Below are 22004 nucleotides of genomic sequence, written 5' to 3'. Positions count from 1 at the left end.
CCGTATGGGATTTCCAAGATAAGTTTTCATCAATTTGTACTCCTAAAAACTTTGTGTCGGTAACAGACTCTATACATTGACCTTCATATTTTGGTAGGTAGAAATGTTTTACGTTGGTAGAAATGGATAATTTTAGTCTTATCTAGATTTATCAATAAATTATTTATATTAAGCCATTTAATTATGTCAACAATTGTATTATTAATTTCAGATTCATAGTGATAAATATCTTTACATTCTATTATAACGGTACTGTCATCAGCGAACAGGACCATGGGATATTTGATGTTTCGTGGAAGGTCATTGATATAAAGTAAAAACAGCAGAGGACCAAGAACGCTTCCTTGCGGCACACCATACTTTATTTTACGTTTATCTGATTGAAAAGACTTTTGATGCTTAGTCCTCAAACAAATTTGAGTGAGCTCTGTATATTGATCTCTGTTACTTAAATATGACCTGAATAAGTCTAACACATTTCCTCGTATTCCATACGCATTAAGTTTTTTTAAGAGAATTGTATGGTCTACGTAATCAAAGGCCTTAGTCATGTCCATGAAGACTGCACAAATATAATTACGCCTATCCATAGCATCTATAATGGGCTGTACGAGATCAAATATGGCCATATTTACTGTCTTCTGCTTTCTGAAACCTTTTTGTTCTGTTGCAAAAAGTTTAAATTTATCTAAGTAACTGTACAGTGCCTCATATATAACTTTTTCAAAGATTTTTGAGAAAATTGTTGCCAGTGCAATAGGCCTGTAATTTTTTATATTTGTTTTTTCACCTTTTTTATGTAATGGCTTTACAATAACAGACTTTAAGTTATCAGGATACACTCCAGTTGCAATACTTAAATGAGGCAATACAGACAATACAGTAAATATTTCAAAACTAATAAACAGGTCTTGAATACCTACAATTTTTTGATAAAGTGACTATTTTTGTGATTGTGATTATTTTTGATAAAGTGGGTTGGGTATAGCTTAATAATGACTTTTAATGGAATTTAATTTGAACATTACTGGATGTTCAGATTACACTAAAAAAAAAGCTTAAAACCTATACAGCGATTTTCATACAACATGCAGATCCGCATGCCGCCCTAGTGTTTTCAAGTGGGACATTGCTATATATGGGCATCGGCTATAGTGCTCACTCACATCCTGGAGCAGCTTGCGAACCTGCATCAGTGTGTTATCTGTGTAATAGGCTTTGCTGAGTGTTAAGCATTTTGAAATAATTTATAGATTGTAAGTTGTTTTCAGTTATATTGATCAAAATCCATTACATTTGTAAACATCACACATTGAATGCAAATATGACTAGATATATCATAACTTAAAATGATTGTTATCACCTTCTGATATTAAGTTAGGTATAAGAGCAAACATGTACACCGGATATATACCATTTGGAAAATTTGTTTGTTTACACTGTTTTATCCTTTTCAATTTAGCTTTGCCAAATATTTTTATGTATTCTTTCAATGGTCTTGTAACTGATGAATCAGCATCATCTTTTTCTGTTTTCCCAGAAGATGTCACATTTTCTTTAACAATAATAACTCCATTTTCTGACAGGGCATCCCTGAAATCAAATAAGAAAAATTTATAGTAATGTACATAGGTATTGCTTATAGAGTCTGTGCGGACAGAGAAGAGTTGTGGAATGTATGGCCCCTTCTCTTTCTGCACAGACTTTATTACAGATCCCATTGTTTTTTTTTCTTATTATGAATGTATAAATAGTTCTCCAGCAAAAGTAGCACTACGATTTTTTTAACATGGATGATTGTTGATTTCTAAATGCATCTGTATAAAACTAGCATTTTATTGACAACTGAACTTACCAACATGACTACTGGTAACAGTAGTTAATATTTAATCATTTTATAAAGACATTTATCATACTGTGTTAAAATGGAATAAATTTATTAATTTTGTTTTTATTTTCTTATCAGGTAAATAGCATTGTACAAGTTAGGATAATACCTAACTTGGTTTTTAAGAAACATATAACTAAATGATAAAAATTACATAAATACCTATATGTATATAGGAAGCTGCTAACTAATTATTACAGATCAAATTCCAGGCTCTGTCCATAATACATATTGTAAAATGTAAACAAAAAGATTTCTCATATTTACCTGCAATATGTTAAATATGACAGCAAATCATCATCTTTTAAATATCCTAAAACCCACTGGTTCCAAATTAGGTCATATTTTTTCTCTGGTCTAAATTCTTGTAAACTCACTTTATACAAATTTCCTAATTTTTCTGCATTACTTCCAACATATTCCCTAATGGTGTTTATGAATTTTTCATCTGGTTCAATAACATCCACTGAGCTGAAATGAGGTATTAGTAAATACTTAGATATTCTTCCAATGCCGGCTCCACAGTCAAGAGCTAAATTAGTAGATGGTGGATTTTCGGACGAGAGAATAGACTGTAGAAACAATCTGGATCCTTGAATATCTACATCCGAAATGAAGCCAAAACCTCCGAGTACACCATCAACCGTAGCCGGGATTTCGGACCAGTACTCTAAAGCTTTTTCATAGCATATACTTTCTTGAGAATCGGTCATGCTTGATAAAATGTGTTATCCCCGAGATGCAGGAACACAAGACAGTCAATATCGACTAACTTTTATTTCCGAACACGATAAATTCTTCATACACGAGTTATATTAATACTTTATCAGACTTTATGTATTATGTACTATTTTATTCGCGTTTTCCATGACCTCCATGCGTTTTCTATTCGATTGATTTGACTAATTTGACTTGACATACGTAGTATAGTAGTATCTTCTTTATTTTTTTTTTTTTTTTTTATGGCATCGCGCTCCTGGCGCATTCAGCCAGACGAGTAAAGCAGGGAAACGGAATTAAAGGATTACATTATAACGGGTAAGACGGAATTTTGGAAAAGGATCAGGAAAAGGTAAATTATAGGCAGTTAGAGTTTAATGTTATGACGTGAAATAAATGAATACAATGATTTAAATATATATGGAGAAGAATCATTAATATACAGGAGTGTTGTAATAGATGTGGGAAACGGAACTTTAAAATCTGACAGCTGTCTTAATAGTATAGAACGATCATAAAGGTTACATGCAAAGAATATATGGTTAAGATCAGCGGGATCAGCTCCACAAGTACATGCAGAACTGGCCACGCGATTTAGTAATTTGAGGTGTTCCGGTGTACATACGTGACCCAATCTCATTCGAATTAACATACTAGTTGCAGGTTTTGGCAGAGAGATTTTAGCAAACCAAGGTTTGGCAGGAATTGATTTTTGAATGCTTCGATAATGTAACGCAGCAGCACCTGCACCAGATGTCCATAAATTCCTCCATTCCTTTCGTAGGTATAATTTAGGCAGTGCCAACAGGTCTTCAGACACATTCTTAAACGGAAACATGTCCCCACAACTAATGGCATCTCGAGCTAAATCATCCACCCTTTCATTACCTTTAATCCCTCTGTGTCCAGGGATCCAGGCAATGGAAACCGAATACCCTTTAATGTGACATTTTAACAATAGGCTACGGATTTGATAAATAATTGGGTTATAGGATTTAGATTTGAAAGGAAATTTACATATTGCCTGTAGTGAACTTAGGGAATCTGAGAAAATAATTGTTTTTTTGAGATGCATTATAATGATGAACTCTATTGCTTTCAGGATTCCAAAGCACTCACCACTGTACACAGAGGATTCTGGTGGCAACTTTATTTTTTGGTAAATATTAGATTGGGTGTGGAGAACACCAACGCCAACACAACCATTCTCTGACGTCTTAGAAGCATCTGTGTACATATGATGAGCACCCAGGCCATCTGTTCCAATGAATCCCAGGAATTGTTGATTTTGTTCAACATCATTCTTGGAGACTCCAATATCGAGGAGAACTGGAGGAATAAGTGTCAGAGAATCATATTCATATTGGAAAATGGGAAGTGTTGAAGAGCTAACAGTGGGAGCTGATATAGATTTAAGTTTTTGAAAGCTTTTTACTAAACAAGGAGGACTTTTGTGTTTCCAATAGTTGGAAGTAGTTATTTGAAGCACAAGGTTAGACAGGATAATCCAGAGTTGGTGATTAGAGAATTGGGAACAACGGAAAATAAATCTATCACTAAGATATTGGCGTCGTAAATGAAGTGGAGGCTCAACACACTCAACTTGCATGGCATTGATAGGGCTTGAATTCATGGCCCCACAAATCAATCTGAGTGCTTTGGATTGAATACGATCTAGTTTTTGGAAGCCAGCTACATATCCTGGCTCTAACAAAAATGTCCCATAATCTAAAATACTTCTTATCAAGGCATTATACATGAGTTTCATGCAAAAAGGATGTGAACCCCACCAAACTCCTGAAACGCACCTGAGGATATTAATATTTTTTTCACATTTAGAAACTATGTAATCACAATGTGGAAGACCCGTTAATTTATTATCTAAAATAACACCTAGGAATTTGGTTTTATCTTTAATGGAAATGGAGCAGTTATTAAATTGCACATTGATCGGAGGAGGAAACATTTTTCTAGTAAACAAAACTACAACACTTTTATGCACTGAAAGTTCCAGACCATTTGAATCTAACCATAACTTCAATAAGCCCAAAGAAGAAGTGACTGATCTACTGGCTTGTTCAATAGAAAGGTTTGGCGAATATAATAATAAATCATCAGCATATTGCAAGACTCTAACCGTGTCATTTAAGGATGATTCTAAATCAAATGTGTAGATATTATATAGCAAAGGACTTAATACGGATCCTTGGGGAAGACCTCTCCACACTAAACGGGAAATCCTATTGTTGTCATCTATGAGAAGGCTAATGGACCTTTCTGATAAAAGGTTTATTATGAAATTGGTTAACATTACTGGTATAGCTAATTTGTGAAGTTTTGCTTGTAACACTGAGACTAAGACATTATCATAAGCGGCGCTTATGTCAAGAAAAGCAGCTACTATAGACTCATTTCTAGAAAATGACAATCGAATATCTGAAATTAAAATACCCAAGCTATCATAAGTAGACCTACCTTTTCGGAAGCCAAATTGACTATGAGAAAGTAATTGGTTTTTTTCTACAAAATATTCTAGTCTGTTTTTAACTAAATGTTCTGCTACTTTAACAAATACTGAGGAAAGGGCAATTGGACGATAAGAAGAAACATCTGACACTGGTTTGAACGGCTTTAAAATAGGAATAACTATTTGAGATCTCCAAGAATCAGGAATTTTACCAGACTGGATAACAGAATTTATTATATTTAGATAATAAGAAAGAATACCATCACTAGCATTTGCTAAAAAGGAATAAGGAACTCCATCTTCCCCAGGTGAAGTATCTTTTAAACCACTTAATACAGCTTTTAACTCCTCCATTTTAAAAGGCTCATTTAAAGTATTATAATAGCATGAGTCAAATGAAAAGGCAGCAGGGTGAAATACATATTCTTCGGGGACGGAAGCAGGTGCTAATCTATCCATAAACTGTGTAGCAAGGTTAGGAGGAAGGATCTGTCTAGAGGACTCATTGAAAGCATGTCTAAATCTTTTAATATTATTCCATACTATGGATGGTTTTACGCTAGGACTAAGAGACAAACAAAATCGCTTCCAGCCTTCGAACTTTTTCTTTCGCAACAATTTTTTTGTCTCACGAGCAACTTGCATGAATGTCTCAAAATTTTCATTTGTCATAAAATGACAATATTTTCTTTCAGCCTCCTTACGGTTTCTGATAGCTTGTGTGCAATCATCATCCCACCAAGGCGGAGAAGGTATTTTACCTGATGCACTGTTTTTAACCGGAAAAATTTCATCAGCTGCTTCAGTCATTATCTGAGCTAATGCAACTGAACAACTAACTACATTACTATCATCTATGGACGGTAAACACAACAATTTCTCCTCTACACGGGTTTTGAAAAGTTTCCAATCAACATTACTTAAATTATACTTAAGCCTAGGGCTAGGTTTCGGAGATGGCGGAATAGAAGATGGAAATGTAATAATGATAGGGTAGTGATCACTCCCATATGTTGATTCCAGAGTATGCCAAGTGAGAGAAGCCGCAAGATCGACTGAACAAATTGATAAATCAATAGCGCTAATTGACTCTGTTGGAGCTGTTCGACGGGTTGGAGAACCATTGTTTAAAACACAAAGATTGTGTTGGTCTATGATATGAATGAGGCGATCTCCATTATAATTAGACGATGAACTACCCCAAACCTGGTGATGTGAGTTAAAATCTCCTAAAATTAAGACGGGCCTAGGAAGAGAAGAAATTATTTGTTCAAGCTCAACAAAAATAGATGATGAGGGATGAGGAATATATACAGAAATAATACAGATGTTATTTACAATGGCAGCAACAATTGAAAAATCATCGCTATGGGATGGAAGATGAAAAGGTGAACATGATATGGAATTCCTGACAAGTAGAGCTACTCCGCCCCATCCGCCAGGAGTGCCAGGTCGCGAAGGACGGTCCTCTCTGAGACATGAATATCCCGTGACTCTAAGAAGAGCCCCAGGCTTGAGCCATGTCTCAGAGAGGGCAAAAACAAATGGTTGAAATTTGTTTAATAAATGAATTAAATCTTGTTTTTTATTTATTACACTTCTGCAGTTCCACTGTATAATTTTGGCCATTATTTTTAATAGTTGAGACAAGTTCTTCAAGCATGGGGGCAACGTGGGACGGTATTCTTACATTAGGCTGAGATAAATGATCAATTAACGCTTGTATTTCCTCAGCTACTGAAACATTATCTTTAGGAGACTCTTGCTGTAGTGCACAGCCATTTTGAGGAGATGGAATGATATATTCTTTAACTAAAGCATTGTGAGCTGCTGCATCATACCCTGTTGTTATAAGTTTTTTAACTGTACGTGGTTTCAAAAAAGTTGTCTTTTTATAACTGTGTGACTGCATGATTGTACCCGGGGCTGGGTTATTGACACTGCGATGTACATTTGGCTGAGACTGTGGCTGTTGGGGTGATTGTGTCAGAAGGACATCGGCAAATGATTTTGAAGCAGCTGGATGTAATTTAACAGCCTCACCATAAGAAATACAATTGTTAGCCATAGTTACTTTAATATCCTTCTGTCTCTTGTGTTCCGGGCAAGCCCTGTTCGTGGCGAAATGGAAACCATTGCAAAGGCAGCAAACGGCATCGTCCTCCTCCACTGAACAGGTATGACCGGAATGCAATTGACCACACTTAAAGCACTTGGGTTTAGATCTGCAATTAGTTTTCGTATGACCAAATTTAGTACAGTTGAAGCACTGGATTGTGGGAAAGATATACAGTTCGACAGGCAGTGAGTTGTAGCATGAGAATACCCGTTTTGGTAAAACTTGACCATCAAAAGTTAGGACAACTGTCTCGGAGGGTTGCCACGAAACGGCACCATTAACTGTAACTCTATGATTCAAACGCCGAACTTTAAGCACTTTTCCACACCCAGTGGGCACGGAAATGTTGGACACTATTTCCTCCTCGGACCACTGTGATGGAATACCACGGACTAGGCCCATGCGCGTTACTGTAAATGATGGTATGTATGCTGTTAAATTTTCGTTGTCAAGTTGAGGATTGGTTACAAACAAATTAGCATCGATATGATTTGCAAAAGCCATGGAAATTCTTGTCCTACCAATACGTTTCACGCTGCCATTTATAATATTTTTGAAGCCGTTTTTTACTAAGAACCTACCAAAAGACACCGGGTGCAGAGACGAGTTTGGATCAGTTTGTTTTAATTGAACATGCACCGTAAACGGTGCAACATCAGCTGTTGAAAATAAATTTCTGCCAACTTTTGTTGTTTGAATATCAGAAACTACTTTATTTGTGTCAGTATTTGTTATAGAATGAGCTTGGGTCTTTTGTACAATTTCACACTCGCAAACATATTCCCCACCAGCATTTCGCTTTCTCTTTTTGTTACAATCTTTACACCTCTTATTTTTATATACTTTTCTTTTTAAATCATTTTTATTATTTACAGATGTATCAGTATCCATGCTAGACTCTATTTCAATATTTATACCAACCTGGAGGTTTTCTCCTCCAGGGTCGGGAGGATCATCCTCCCCCATTGTAAAGAATTACAAAAGACTTACCTAATATGAGTGAATGTCACAATATATACAGAAAACAAAAATATTTACATGTAATACTATCTAAAATATATACAAATTACCAATTCCTTGATCTTAAATTGAATTAAATGTACGAGAAACCAAAACACACAACCGCCACGTTTCACGTTTCCCGCGCTTTTCATCTTCTTTATTTAGTTTGTGGACTTCTTGACTTTGACAGTACATATTAAATAGGGGCTCTACCATGGCTCTACAGTCTATTAAGCCCCCTTCACACTCGCGATTAAATCTAATTTAATTGTCCGATCAAATCAGGCCGTTCGGACCAAGTTCGGACTCAAACGCCAATTTGGCCTCTTCCACCAATTTTAAATTTATGGTGATATTTGAGTACTCTGGATTAATAAAATGCCCCCTCGCGAATAATAGAGTTACAAGGTATTCTTTCGCCCGCACCCCATTTTATCGGTCATAATTGGCGGTTGAATTCGGCGAGTCAAATTGACGTTTGAGTCCACACGGACTGATTTGATCGGACAAATTAAACAGATTGGCTAAAATTTTTTTCTGTCTGGACAGGCCTTTAATTCGACTACTGCTAGTATGTGGATCCCTTTATTAATATTAACGTGCGTTGTATGGTAGTGATGGGTCAAATCGAAAAATTTTCAAACCGAATAAGTCGACTCCGATTTAAACCCAAATCGGTTTGCAAACCGATTTGGCCAAGTCGATTTAACTTCTATTTTTTAATTATCAGTAGTTCAAACCGCTCCGTAGTCGCTTGGTTTTGAGTTGAAGAAATCGAATTGTAAATTTTACGGTTTGTTTGACCCTTAGAATCCTTAGAATAACATGACAGCAAATCTTTTGACTTAAAACTTTTGTAATATTTTTTTACTTTCCGTTGCGCGGTAAATCAAAATGTCATTAATTGCTAAAGATAAAAGGGGAAAGCACTATACGAGCAAGCTGGAAAGAGCGTGCAGTCTCGTGCGATTCCGTGAGTCATTGCCGCGAATTCGTTCAGTTAGCAAATCAACGCGGCGCAAAACTGGCAAACCGATCCAAGTAAACCGCCAAATCGATCTCTTTAAGCCTATGCGAAATTGAACCTTACTACTTGAACCATAAGTTTCATTTTACTTTACCTGTAGATACCAAGGTTCGACTTGACTCGACTCAATAATGACGGCAATGTGCATGGCAACATTTTTCTTCGTGGTTTGAAGTCGATTCGTGTACATTTTATTATGCCTCAATATGTCCAATGAAAGTGACGCAGCAACAAATCGGAAAGGGTGCGCTTAGAGCGGGTGAACGTATCTTAAGTCGATTTACGGAACACTCAAGTCGATTTAGTCGACTTCAGACCTAAATCGGTTTGAACCGATTTGTGAAGTCGAATCGTAACATCGCTATTGTATGGCAACACAATGGTAAACGTTCTTTACGTCAACTTTTATGGTGACAGAGGGAGGAATTTTTTGAAGATTCCAAAATGGTTAGTGAAATATTATTAAATCTCCTTTAATTGTGCCGATCTTACCATAAAATAAGATTTTTAATGTCTGATTGTATAATTTGTGAAATATTTAAGATGCAGGAGTGTATATTTTCAGTGACACTATAGTGTGAATGAATGCTGTTTAGAAAATAATTGTTTCTATCTAGTGCCGTGTTTTGTTTTATTTTAATTGAAATTTTCATGCTTTATCATACGGGAAAGTGCAGGTTTCCCGTTTAACTAGGGAATTTTCGTCAGTGTACAAGTTTGTTTTGATTCTCATAACCTCAATCTATCATAGCCACTGTTACTAAAACGACTGTAATTAAGACGATACAAACGTTTAAAGTTTCCTCGGGCCCAGAGACAGTCTCGCCAGGATACAGTCGAGAGGCGAAACTTCACTTTATAACCAATAAGAATTAAACGCTCCTCTTTTGCCCAGTTATGTTTTACAGATAATGGAACACATTTTATTTGTTACAGGGTAAGGTTAAGTGCTCAGAACTGCGTACGAAGGACAAGAAGGAGCTCTTCAAACAACTGGAAGAGCTGAAGACTGAGTTAACAAATCTCAGAGTAGCTAAAGTCACCGGTGGAGCAGCTTCCAAGCTGTCTAAAATGTAAGTGTATTTTTTTAGTTTATTTATTGCTTGTAGTCAAGAATATTATTACAGGATGCATTATAAATAAATATTATAGGACAGTAACCAATAAGAGATCTGGTCCATTTTTTCCAATAGTTTTATTGACAGGGTCTATAAGTGCTATATTGAGCATGTAATAAAGAACAATAAATAATATTCATCATATTATAGAGACAGGATACAAAAAAACCAAAAGTTTTTATTTAGTTTTGAATGAATAATTCAATCTCGATCAACCTATAGTTCAAGCTCTCTTACTTCTAGTTCTGGACCATGTAATCTGTTATAAATTGAAAGAAATTGGTTGTTTGCAGTTAGTATTATTATTAGAGAGCTTGTGGGCCTTTTCTACAGAGTGGGATGTTGGATGCATTGTACAGATGATTGCATTTTCAAGTAGAAAATATGATGATGAAAAGTAAATCTTATTAATATAAAATATATATTTTCAGTCGAGTGGTAAGGAAAGCCATTGCCCGGGTATACATTGTATACCACCAGAAGATGAAGGTTAACCTGCGTAACCACTACAAGAACAAGAAGTACAAGCCCCTAGACCTGAGGCCCAAGAAGACCCGTGCTATGCGCAAGGCCCTCACAAAGCATGAAGCCAAGATCAAGACCAGAAAAGAGATCAGAAAGAAGTCTCTCTTCCCCCCAAGGGTTTATGCTGTTAAGGCTTAATAAAATCACTTAAATATTTTGGTTTGTTTTTATTTTCTCCTCATCAAACAAGAAGTCTGTAATTAACACAGAATTATTAAAAGCAATCTAATCAGATCTAGGGAATATGCTGTTTGTGGGCTGTGCACATTAGTCGTGCAAGGTATCACATTCGCGTGCAATTAACCTGTTACCGTTTGCATGTCTCTCAACCCATTCTACATTTGTAGCATATTCACTTGATCTGGATGCACCTTTCAAAGCAAAGAATGTAAATTTCTCACATATCTTCTATGTGGTTTGCAGTCTATGGCATAGCATAGACCCTATGCCTCCTTATCCTATTACTTTTTTTTAGCTCTTAGTTCTGGGTCACTTTGAAATGTAATACTAGAACTTTGTTAACATGGCAGGTTATCAACATGTTCATATTGTGTAGGTAGTCAGGTACCTATTGTTATCCAGGAAGCCAGTTTTACCAGTGACCCACAAACTGTAGGCTGAATATTGGTCTTGCTGACTGTTCAGATATCCCAAGCTACTAATTTTATAATTCTTCATGTTTTTGTTTCTTGCGGTGGGGGAATGACCAAAATTCGGAGCCCAATCCTATAACATCTCTTTCTCTTTTAGCAAATGCAGTAAAGGATGAGACACAGTTCCCAATGAAATAATTAGCTTTCCCAAGAATTGCCAAATCCATGTGAGGATTTGGAGGCTTTAAGTTTACAATAGATACATCTAATCTGTGCAAGGCATTTGTTAAATCATCAATCATGGGATTGGAATCTGAAGCCACAAAGACATACTTTATGTCATTCAATCTCTTTAGTACTCTCTTTATTTGTCTGAAATAAAAAAATAATAATTAGTTGGATAAATTATTTTCATCAGTCTCACAAATTTCAAAATTAACCCATTATCCTTTTGCCCACAATCAATCAATATATCTATACATGACAGCTTGTAACACTTCAAATATACCTTTATTATTTTGGATGATTACTCTTGCAAGTTACATAAAATAATTAAGGCAAGTATTAAGAGGCTTATAGAACAATTCAATCTGTCTTATGATGGCTACCTCTATCTTGTACCCAAAATGAGATATAACCATTAGACAATTTCCTTTAAAGAGTAATATTATATATCTAGATTTAAAGTAGAAATATGAACTAGTGGATATAAAGTTTTCTAATATCATACTTAATTATGTCTGACTTTGATGGCAGGCACATGGATTCTGTCAGAGACCCTCTTTCATTTTTATAGCCCACACACTGAGGAGCAGCAAATAATAGAGGGCTGTCCTTCACATGTTGACAAGCCCTTGCCCAGTCCTGGCCGTTCCGGAGGTGGATACCAAGAAAACCACCCCCACTCATGTTTTTCTTTATGAACTGCCTTGATCTTGTTGCTATGTCATCACTCCAATGCATGTACTTATGCAAAGGTATATTTTCACTTTGCACAGGAAAACTAGCAGGGGCACCTGAGAAAACAAAATCGTACATACTTATTAACCGGTTTGTTGCGTGCCTTACGCCATAGAATATGATGGCACGCCTGTCGTGTTACACACCACACGTTAAAAACATTGATGACACGCCTGTTGTGCCATCCGCAACGAAACGGTTAATCTTATTCTGCCCTACTAAGCCAAATAGAGCTATCTTAAAAGAAAATTCATACTTTAGTTATTCATAACTTATACTTTAGTTTCTAAAGCTGATAGTTCTATTTCTAAAATAATTTGTAATTGAGATAGCGCTATTCAGCTTAGGAGGGCAGTACAATAGATAAAAAAGCAACCAAAAATTAAAAATTACATGCCAATTTGATCATGCTAAGTGCTGTAAGGAAATCACCTGTGAAGGCTAACACTGGCCATTTTGAAGCTGGGTATTTCTGCTGCCATTTTTCAACCATAGCAGCATTGGTTGAATCATAATTCAAGGGCCCATAGAATTCTGATGCTGCAAAGTCTATATTAAATGTATCCCAGAATGGGCCAAACGGGTTACCAGATTTTGCATTGCAACTATTATCTTGTTCTCCTTGCCGTTGAGTGTAACAGAAAGCTACCCTTTTTTTGCTTGGCCAGATAGTTGGTGCAATTTCAGACATGAAATGTTCCATTGTTATCACCTTATGATACTGGGCTAAAACTTCAGGTTTAAAATAAGTGTCAAAAGGAACTTGCCTAGACCTCGCCTCTCCGTACCTGTATTCAACCCATGGAGGTAAAATCAATGTTCTGTTAAGGGCTTTACTGAATGCTAGGGCGCCTAGGAAATGATCTGCTTGGTTACCAAACCTGCCTGTAAATAATTATAAGATTAGAATTAAGAAATTGTTTAATAAATAACAAATGCCGGTAGAATTTAGAACAAAGGTGCTTCTGCTTACCCATACAAGGACAGTATGCCAAGTACCCATTACTATCCTGGACATCAGAACAAGCTAATTTTATAGTAAATAAGAAAAATAATACGCATTTTAACATATTGATAAATAAAATACTAATTTTATTCCTTTTACTCTGCACAAGTCGAAATTTCAGTTACACTTTTTGATAAAGTTTTTGACAATGACAACTGACATAACCCGCAGTTTACATTCGCGTGCGAGCCACGAGACGCGAGTGTAAGCGGTGGGCTCACGCTCGCCTTGCTCGCGTGGAGGAGCGGTTTTTTGAGCCAGAGTCAAAGGGGCTCGCGCGGGACGCGCGTTGCTGGGCTATAACCGCGAAAATCGAAGTTCGCAAATTGCGGGCATTTTTCTCTGTCACTCTATAATACGCATTCATTGGAGTAAAAGAGAAAGATCCCCGCAATTTGCGAATTTCGGTTTTCGCGGTAGCCCCTCTGTTTAAGTAGCTAACACACTATCGCACCGCACCAAGGTCATTGTGGGACGCACCCATAAGTAAGAGGGAGAAAGAGATATCGCTGTCTCCCTCTTACTTATGGGTGCGTCCCACAATGACCTTGGTGCGGTGCGATAGTGTGTTAGCTACTTTACATTCACGTTCGGCTGTCATTTTGTTACAAACCTTATACCGTGCCGTTTGTGTTTAAAATTGATTAGCTCGACGAGTTTACGAGCTGTGACCGAGACGCATGAATCTAGGATATACCTGGATCTGGCATGAGTGGTGGGGGTAACTGACAGAACGGGATAGTCTTATGTATCTATCAGTAGGAGTAGCAGCGAAAGAGCTAATATTGTTTGTCCTGGTCACAGTTTCACATTTTATTTGTTCCCCACCTTTTTTTTAGTATGGATAATGGTGGGCAACAAATGAATTCGACCAATCACAGTGTCGCATTTGCGTATGTTTTGTCCCTCACGGAGGCACGCGTATACCACTTCTATGCGATCCTACCTTCTATGCCGAGACGAGAGTGTACAGATCAAAGAATATAATACTCACTAGGAGAAGAACGGTAACTCCATACAAAAAAATGTCCCCAACCGTTTATACGTTTATACTAGTGGCGCCGTCGTTGTGTACCAATGGAACTAAAGTTGACAACCGGTTTAGCCTGGCGGGTATTGGTAGGTATAGGTAGTAATTCTGTTGATAAACATATTAGTTATCTTCATATCACGAAATATATGAAAGATGCAAATATTACCCCTTGTTTGTGGTATTATCAATTGATTTAAATAAAAGGCATATTTATGTTTATAACATTGTATTATTTTATTTATTAAAAAAATGTTTTACATATAGAAATATACACTGAAAATTAAACCCTGACAACTTAATAAAAAAATAGACATTAATAAAGCATATTCACAAAGTTTTCAGTATAATACAAATATCTTTAGGCATGCCTACCTATTACACTTTACACACACAGATACACTACACTTTACACACGGCATTTTACACAGATTTCCAACTTGTATTCATACATTTCTTCACGGTTAATTAATACGCTTTCCAGATGCGTTATGACGCGGTTCCTTCTGAACCCACTAAAGCTATGAATTTCACTCTAATATGTATCTTCAACAGCCGTTGCTCCGCATTTAGCACATTTTCTATGTGCATTGCTGTAATCCATGTAGGCACAGACTTACAAACAGAGTCTTAAGTGGTAGTACCGCTACGTTGTATTTATTATTTAAAGATTTAATAAATAAAATTTTCGTTATGAACTTTAACCACAGCAGTTGGACAGAGTCATTGACAAATATATTTTTTTTATTATGGTGGGTAGACGTACCTACCCTCCAAATATTTTATGAACATTGATAAAGACAGTTGGAAGCAAATATTCATTATAAAACTTAATCGCGTGTAGTTAAGTTTTAAGTATTTTAAGTCCCGTTTTACGATTAATAATGTAAAAAATTCGTGAAAATTGAAATCTTAGTTGGGAGAAATGTTGCTGTACAAAAATGTTTTTATTTTGATTACTGGCAACTTTTTCTAGGAGGCCAAAGCACACATAGAAGCTTCAGGCGCATACATGCGCAATTATTTGGGGACATAACTTTCTTAAGCCCCCTCCAGACTATGCGCGTGAATCGCGGGACAAGCCGCGAACGCGAGTGTGGAGTCGATTTCGCAGGTCTGCGTTCAGGACTCCACACTCGCGTTCGCGGCTTTGCGCCGCGATTCGCGCACGAGTGTGGAGGAGGCTTTAGGAAGTGAACAGGCCTTGGTACAGATTGGCAAAAAAAGGTAGAAATTAAAAAGTGGCAACACTGTAGTGTCGTCCCGTTTTCTATACATTGGTTTGAAAGGGACGACAGTACAGTGTTGCCACTTTTTAATTTCTACTCTTTTTTTTGCCAGGCTGTAATCAAGCTCGACGAGCTTACCAGTTCGAGGCGAACACTAGACGAGCCGCGAATGTAAATAAGCTTTAAGGACTTCTATACATAAGGCAGATATAGATGGTCAAGCAAATCTTGTCAGTAGAAAAAGGCGCGGTATTCAAATTTTCTATGAGAAGATATCCCTTCGCGCCTACATTTTTCAAATTTGCCGCCTTTTTCTACTGTCAAGATCTGCTTGACCCATGGAGTTATAAGAAGGAGTGAACTGTCACTTTTTTTGCCATACTAAATTGAACCTTATCACAGAGCCAGAAAGACGTCCGTACCAGTACAGAGAAAACGGTCCACTTGAGATAGCAAAGGTGGGCCGCGGTGTCTCACTCGCACATGTTGCCAATGTTAAAAATATACCATTGTGGTAGTATTTATATCTATATACTACTAAAATTAAATACCTTCTTATACTATTTAAGTGATATATTCAGAGTACGGTTCTGATATCTTTTAGGAAATTTGTAAATAATTATGATGTCAATATTATTAACTGATTTAACCAAGCATGTGCACAACAATAAAAAACACTAATTTTGATATGGTAGACATTGTAGTAGTAAGTTTGAATATTAATTGGTATCCCTAACCTGATAACATATTTACAAAACACGTGAATGCAAAATTTCTTAAAAATGGTGAAGAAATGTTGCGTTAAAGGTTGTGGGAGTGAAATAATTTCTAATTGTGTAATATCGTTTCACAAGGAAGCCACAATTATTACATTTTACGATAAAAATACAAGTTAGACACTGTCAAACTCATTAGGGTGACCATGATGTCGGCACGATGAGAACCAGTTTTACCACTTCCTTTATGGTTTTACACAATTCTTGTTACGTACTTAAACGTAAGTTTTCATAAATAGGTATGTATTTATTTCGGCATGTTTAAATTGGTGAAATGAGAGCCAATACAGAATAAATAATTGCAAAAATTGAAATCCAAAGTCCTTAAACATTACAAACACATTTATAAATTGTTATAATAATAAAAAAAACACATAGATAATAAAAGAAAAATAGAAGTTTATCGTAATTTACTGACTTTTGGGACGATACCAGAAACGTTACTGGGAATTTAGCCCTCATAAGCACGAGCGCTTTCTCAACGCGCGTTACAAAAGGGGTTGAATCCGTTCACACGCTAAATTCGATTTAACGACCAACGCTTAAAGTCGAAAAAAAAACAAGGCTTGATAAAAAGCGCCACCACCATCGTGTGAACAAATACACATGTTTCCATTTGTTTCATTCTAACGCGCTTTTTTAACGCGCGTTGAAAAAGCGCTCGTGCTTATGAGGGCTTACCCTCTTTGGAAAATTTACTGGGAACGGCACATCACTAGTTTCTTTACATTTCACGACTCTTCTCTTTTCGCACAGATGGCCTACCACCGTGAACACCGAAGTTCGCAAATTACGGGCATCTTTCTCTTTTACTCCTATAAAGGAGTAATTACAGTGACAGAGAAAGATGCTCGCAATTTGCGAACTTCGGTGTTTATGGTTTTCGGTGACGCCGAAATAATTTTTAGCTTGTAAGATTTTTACTATTGTACGTATGTTAGTTTGTAAGGTATGTATCTATGGGCCTTAGTCGCCTGATAATAAATGATATTTATTTTTTTAATTTAATTTATGCTCCAGTGACAAGCGTCCTAGTTAAAAACTATAACAAACGGGCGTAGCGGATCCACGCGACCCTGAGGCAGTGGCGGATTTGCTCTAAGGCCGAGTAGGCCCGGGCCTAGGGTGGCAGTCTATTCTATATGATGGGTGCTGAGAAAGGGGCGTCTAGTGCTTGCTACATGGCCTGGGGCCTAGGACGGCAAATACTGTAAATCCCCCACTGCCCTGAGGGCCTACCCCAAACCACTTTCGACATTTTGTCTCTCTGTCGCACTTGTAATTTCGTACGTAAGTGTGACAGAGAGGCAACACGTCGAACTTGGTTCGCGGTAGACCCTCTGGTTCTGTCACCATATCTGTCTCTCTATCTCTCTCACTCATACCCGTGTTCTTGACAGACGTTACGGCGGACCACATTCCTGACGATCCACCATGTTCGTGGTCCAGTGCGCCTATTAGCAACAGCTTTTAGAACAACTAAATTAAGTGCCTAAGGTTGTGTGAAGCGTTTTACAGAAGAGAAAAAAACTATATCCATCCCTTTTCAGGCCATAATACTAGTACAGCGAAAATACAGTATGATTCTCTATAACTATGCACGAATAAGAAAAGATCCTGGCCAAACTATATATTCAATGTTATCCTAATATCCCACATACATATGACTTATGGTCACCCTAATTAGAAAGAGATGCAACGGCCCACCTTGACTTCTCATGTGGACACACTTTTTGGCTAATGTACTCTGTCCGGTTTACTCTCTAGGTCCGTGGCTTGACCAAGTATACGTTCTAGTATTATCTTAAGCCCACTCCACACTCGTGCGCGAATCTGCACACGACCCATCTGCTAACCACCAAGTAAACTCCACACTCCACACCAAAGAGAAATTAAATCACTACGTCTCCACACCACATCTCACACACACCACCTACTCATCCTGCGAATCGATGCGCGAAGCCGCGAACGCGAGTGTGGAGCGGATTTAACATAATTTTAGTGGTGGGAAAAAAAATCCCACCTTTTACCAGTGGTAACTACTGGGAAAAATTCCAGTGGTTACCACCAACTCAGTTCGGTTTGGTGGTAACTACTAAAACGTAGTGATTATATTCTCTTTGGTAACTACTACGATTTTTTTCCCCAGTAGTAAAAGAAGTACCACTGGTAAAAGGTGGGAAAAAAACTCCCAGTACCATTGGTAATAACTTGGCGGTAACTAGTGGGAATAACCCGGAAGTATAGGGGGAGTGGGCGGAGTGGCAGTGTTCTAATAAGCGTCTATAGTTATCAAATTGTTAGGAAAAGGAGCCATACTTACACAGACAATAGCGCACTTTTAAATAAAATATGCATATTGAAATAAAAAAAATATTTTGTTAATATAATTTATATTCTGACATATTAGGCTAGTCCAGAGAAAAAATCAGATGCATTTTTAACACTACTAGATGGTAAATTATTACTCATGTCTTTTTTCTTGTTCTGTTTTTCAGTAACATCAATAATGGAGTCAATAGTTTCAAAGTACGAAATATTCCAAAACTTGACATCATTGTCATGTGAGCATGAGGCTATGTAGCAGCCATCATGACTTATATCTAAACACTCAACAGGTAGGCGATGCTGCCCTACAATGCCTAATTGTCTCTGAGGAAACATATGAGCTGCTCTTAGTACTCCATCTTCACCAGAGGTCACTACAATGTTTTGAGTGATAGGTATCATACAAGAAATTGAGTGTTTTTGACCAATATACTCATCACTGTGCAAGCCAAATTCCTTCCAGTTAAACAAATACATTTTTCCTTTAGAAGAGCCCACTAGCAGCTTTGTGTCTGAACGAAACAGTCCCATGCATGTTAGCTCTGAATCGTAATCTTCAGATGTTGAGTAAATTTTGCTGAAACAATACATAAAAATAAAATATAGTTGGGTTTAAAAGGTTTTTATAGGTGCTAAATAGATATGAATGTTATGATTATAACCATACTGTCAGTCTTACCTTCCTTTTAGATCAATAGAGGTCAATACACCATCTCCACCAGCACACACCAAATATTTCCGTGCATCATTGGTGATCATGTCTGCTACATGTTCTTCACCAATTTTTATACTGAATATGGGATCAGGCTTTCTCATGTCCCACAGTTTGACAGTACCTGCATCATCCCCTGTAAATTTCAATGTGTTTTTACATGCACCTTTTTTAACCTTTTTTTATTTTCAGAGTTTTCTGATTTATTTTATGTACTCATTAAAGGACAGACCTAGGAGTCGAGTAAGCAGTGTGATGGCACAAGTTACCAAATTCGGAGAGGCATGAGACCCCCGATTTCAGTTTGTAGTCCTGCAAGAGTAGGAGGGCTCTATCTACAGACTACTGGAGTGAGAAAATAATATAGCTATTACCAAATCAGATAGCTGCCTCCTACTCTTGTGCAAGCAGGACCATGAGTAGTATGAGTACTATATTTTATGAAAACTAAACTAATTCATTTAATACATCTCCAAGTTTATATAGGTCTCTTTTACCTGTCACAATTTTGTTTTTGTCTAAACATAGCATAGAATAGACAGGTTCATCATGTACATTTTCATAGTTTTTCTTCAATTTCCCTGTTTCAACATCTGTTACCATTATAGCCTTGTCCTGCAAATACAAATTAAGACAATTTAATGGAGAGATATTGGAGACTGAAACAAAAATATGTTATATTGCGGATATAGCCTAGGATGTCTATTCTATATAATGTATAAAATAAAAGAAATACCTCACAGCCCAAGCTAAATATCGATATAAGATATTTTGCACTATTTTCGTAAAATTATGAAATGACTTGTCATAATACTGTGCAAGCTTCCAATAAGGGCAGGGGATTGGTAGACATTGAGTAATTCTATTTTTTTTGACTAAGTGACAACATCAAATTCACTAGTTGGGCTTATGATGGCTAATTATTAAACAATAGTTTTACAAGAGGGTAAAGCCGCTGTTTAACCCCTCATGCTGATATTGATACCAGAGCAAGCAAAAGATTCTGAAATTGAACCATGAGCATTGCGAGTGGTTGGAAAAGTGGAATCTTGAGCAGCATTTCAAGACATGAGGGCTAAACAAACTTTGCTACCAAGTGCAACAACATTTTTCAACACACCAATGTCCTAACTGTAGACCATTATATATCTAATGCAAATAAATGTTTAGATGCATAAAATATTTATCATTCATAATCATCACTACACTAAAAGTCAATTCCACCAGCCCACATGAGGAAACAACTCAAAATTTGCATCAAATGACTTGGCCACTTTTGAGAATAAATTGCAATTTCCTCATGTCATCACTCTCATCAGTTTTAGAAGAATAAAGAGAGCCTTTACAAGTTGTGTGGTGAAAATAATTATACATGGGCTATACTGAAAGTTTCTGGATTCTGATATATGAGACAACTTATTTTTTCTAAGTGTCCAGTTGAGGAATTTTCAGTATGCCCTAAGTACCTGAACTACTTACTTTTGCAGTAGTGTACATAGTTGTACCTTCAGAATCAAATTCTACATCTCTGCATGCTTTCAGATGCAATTCCAATGTATTAACAAGTTTTGTTTCATTATCATTGTACTCATACAATAAGACGTCTCCCATAATATTGGCTAGAGCAATCAAATTTTTTGCAGGATTAAATGAAATGTCTACAATGAAGTCCTCACAGGTTATGGTAGGAGGATGATCTCGTGGCTTATTTTTCTCAGCTTTTATCGCCTTAACAACTTCATCCTCATCCCCCTCATCATCATCATCATCTCCTTCTTGTATTTCCAGCTCACCAGCTTCATTACCACTCATGTCTTGGTCATTGTTGCCTGTGCTATCTGGAAGCCCAACATCTGTCAAGTTAATTTATGTAGAACTCAAGTTGGAGTGTAGAAAAGGGAGTGCTATTTTGAGTCTTAAAAATGTTGATCAAATCACACCCGCGGTACCCGGACCTCAATATAATGAAACGTAATCCCAGTGTAGGTATATGTATGGATAATGCATTTATGTATGACACAATATGTTTTATACAGGTGCATAATAACTAAATCATACTTCATAAAGTAGTACTTGGTATGTAGGTTATATTAAAATTACGTGATGTACATGTACCGTTATCATCATCCGTAACATATTCTTCGCTAGAATCACTGCCGCTTTCGTCTGAAGAATTCTTTTCAAAACCTCGAAACTCAATAGTCATTTTGAATTTGAGTATTATAAAAATATTTATTTACAAATGCGAACACGACACGGACAGAGGATCACACTTTTTTGACGTTTCTTTTTTTTTCGTCCTACTAAATGGTCGTTTACATTCGCGTGCGAGCCACGAGACGTGATTATAGTATGACATCGGGCCCAGCGAGTGTACTTGGAGACACTAGGAATGTAGTTAACGTCAGTAAAGAGACAGGCGACTTCTATATCTTGCTCCCGACAACATTAGTTGACTTCCGATTACACAAACTACGTCACCAGATGTCACTATAAAATTTATA

The 22004-nt window shown here is 36.8% G+C and overlaps 4 protein-coding genes and 1 long non-coding RNA gene across 5 annotated transcripts; 2 read left to right on the top strand and 3 right to left on the bottom strand.

Moving 5' to 3' along the window:
- Nucleotides 1-1261: 1261 nt before the first annotated feature.
- On the bottom strand, nucleotides 1262-2800 carry LOC134790749 (alpha N-terminal protein methyltransferase 1-like). The gene is made up of 2 exons (XM_063761671.1): nucleotides 2156-2800; nucleotides 1262-1593 (listed from the first exon to the last, which is right to left on the bottom strand). The coding sequence occupies exons 1-2, from the start codon at nucleotides 2599-2601 to the stop codon at nucleotides 1338-1340; spliced, it is 702 nt and encodes a 233-aa protein (XP_063617741.1). The 5' UTR covers nucleotides 2602-2800; the 3' UTR covers nucleotides 1262-1337.
- A 258-nt stretch (nucleotides 2801-3058) lies between these two features.
- Nucleotides 3059-4425, top strand: LOC134790750 (uncharacterized). The gene is made up of 2 exons (XR_010144212.1): nucleotides 3059-3301; nucleotides 3711-4425. It is a non-coding gene; the product is annotated as an uncharacterized LOC134790750 (long non-coding RNA).
- Nucleotides 4426-9578: 5153 nt separating this feature from the next.
- Nucleotides 9579-11022, top strand: LOC134790748 (large ribosomal subunit protein uL29). Its single transcript, XM_063761670.1, has 3 exons — nucleotides 9579-9670; nucleotides 10160-10296; nucleotides 10773-11022. The coding sequence occupies exons 1-3, from the start codon at nucleotides 9668-9670 to the stop codon at nucleotides 11002-11004; spliced, it is 372 nt and encodes a 123-aa protein (XP_063617740.1). The 5' UTR covers nucleotides 9579-9667; the 3' UTR covers nucleotides 11005-11022.
- A 131-nt stretch (nucleotides 11023-11153) lies between these two features.
- Nucleotides 11154-13551, bottom strand: LOC134790747 (GDP-fucose protein O-fucosyltransferase 1). The gene is made up of 4 exons (XM_063761669.1): nucleotides 13393-13551; nucleotides 12852-13304; nucleotides 12190-12475; nucleotides 11154-11831 (listed from the first exon to the last, which is right to left on the bottom strand). The coding sequence occupies exons 1-4, from the start codon at nucleotides 13487-13489 to the stop codon at nucleotides 11531-11533; spliced, it is 1137 nt and encodes a 378-aa protein (XP_063617739.1). The 5' UTR covers nucleotides 13490-13551; the 3' UTR covers nucleotides 11154-11530.
- A 5291-nt stretch (nucleotides 13552-18842) lies between these two features.
- On the bottom strand, nucleotides 18843-21785 carry LOC134790746 (WD repeat-containing protein 55 homolog). Its single transcript, XM_063761668.1, has 5 exons — nucleotides 21616-21785; nucleotides 20980-21338; nucleotides 19998-20115; nucleotides 19468-19636; nucleotides 18843-19365 (listed from the first exon to the last, which is right to left on the bottom strand). Exons 1-5 carry the CDS (start codon nucleotides 21704-21706, stop codon nucleotides 18867-18869), a joined length of 1236 nt encoding a protein of 411 aa, XP_063617738.1. The 5' UTR covers nucleotides 21707-21785; the 3' UTR covers nucleotides 18843-18866.
- Nucleotides 21786-22004: the final 219 nt, after the last annotated feature.

This window comes from Cydia splendana, chromosome 5, assembly GCF_910591565.1.
Source record: "Cydia splendana chromosome 5, ilCydSple1.2, whole genome shotgun sequence".
Lineage (NCBI taxonomy): Eukaryota > Metazoa > Arthropoda > Insecta > Lepidoptera > Tortricidae > Cydia > Cydia splendana.
Note: the sequence above shows the minus strand (reverse complement) of the source record. Positions and strands in the feature narration are given on the sequence as shown.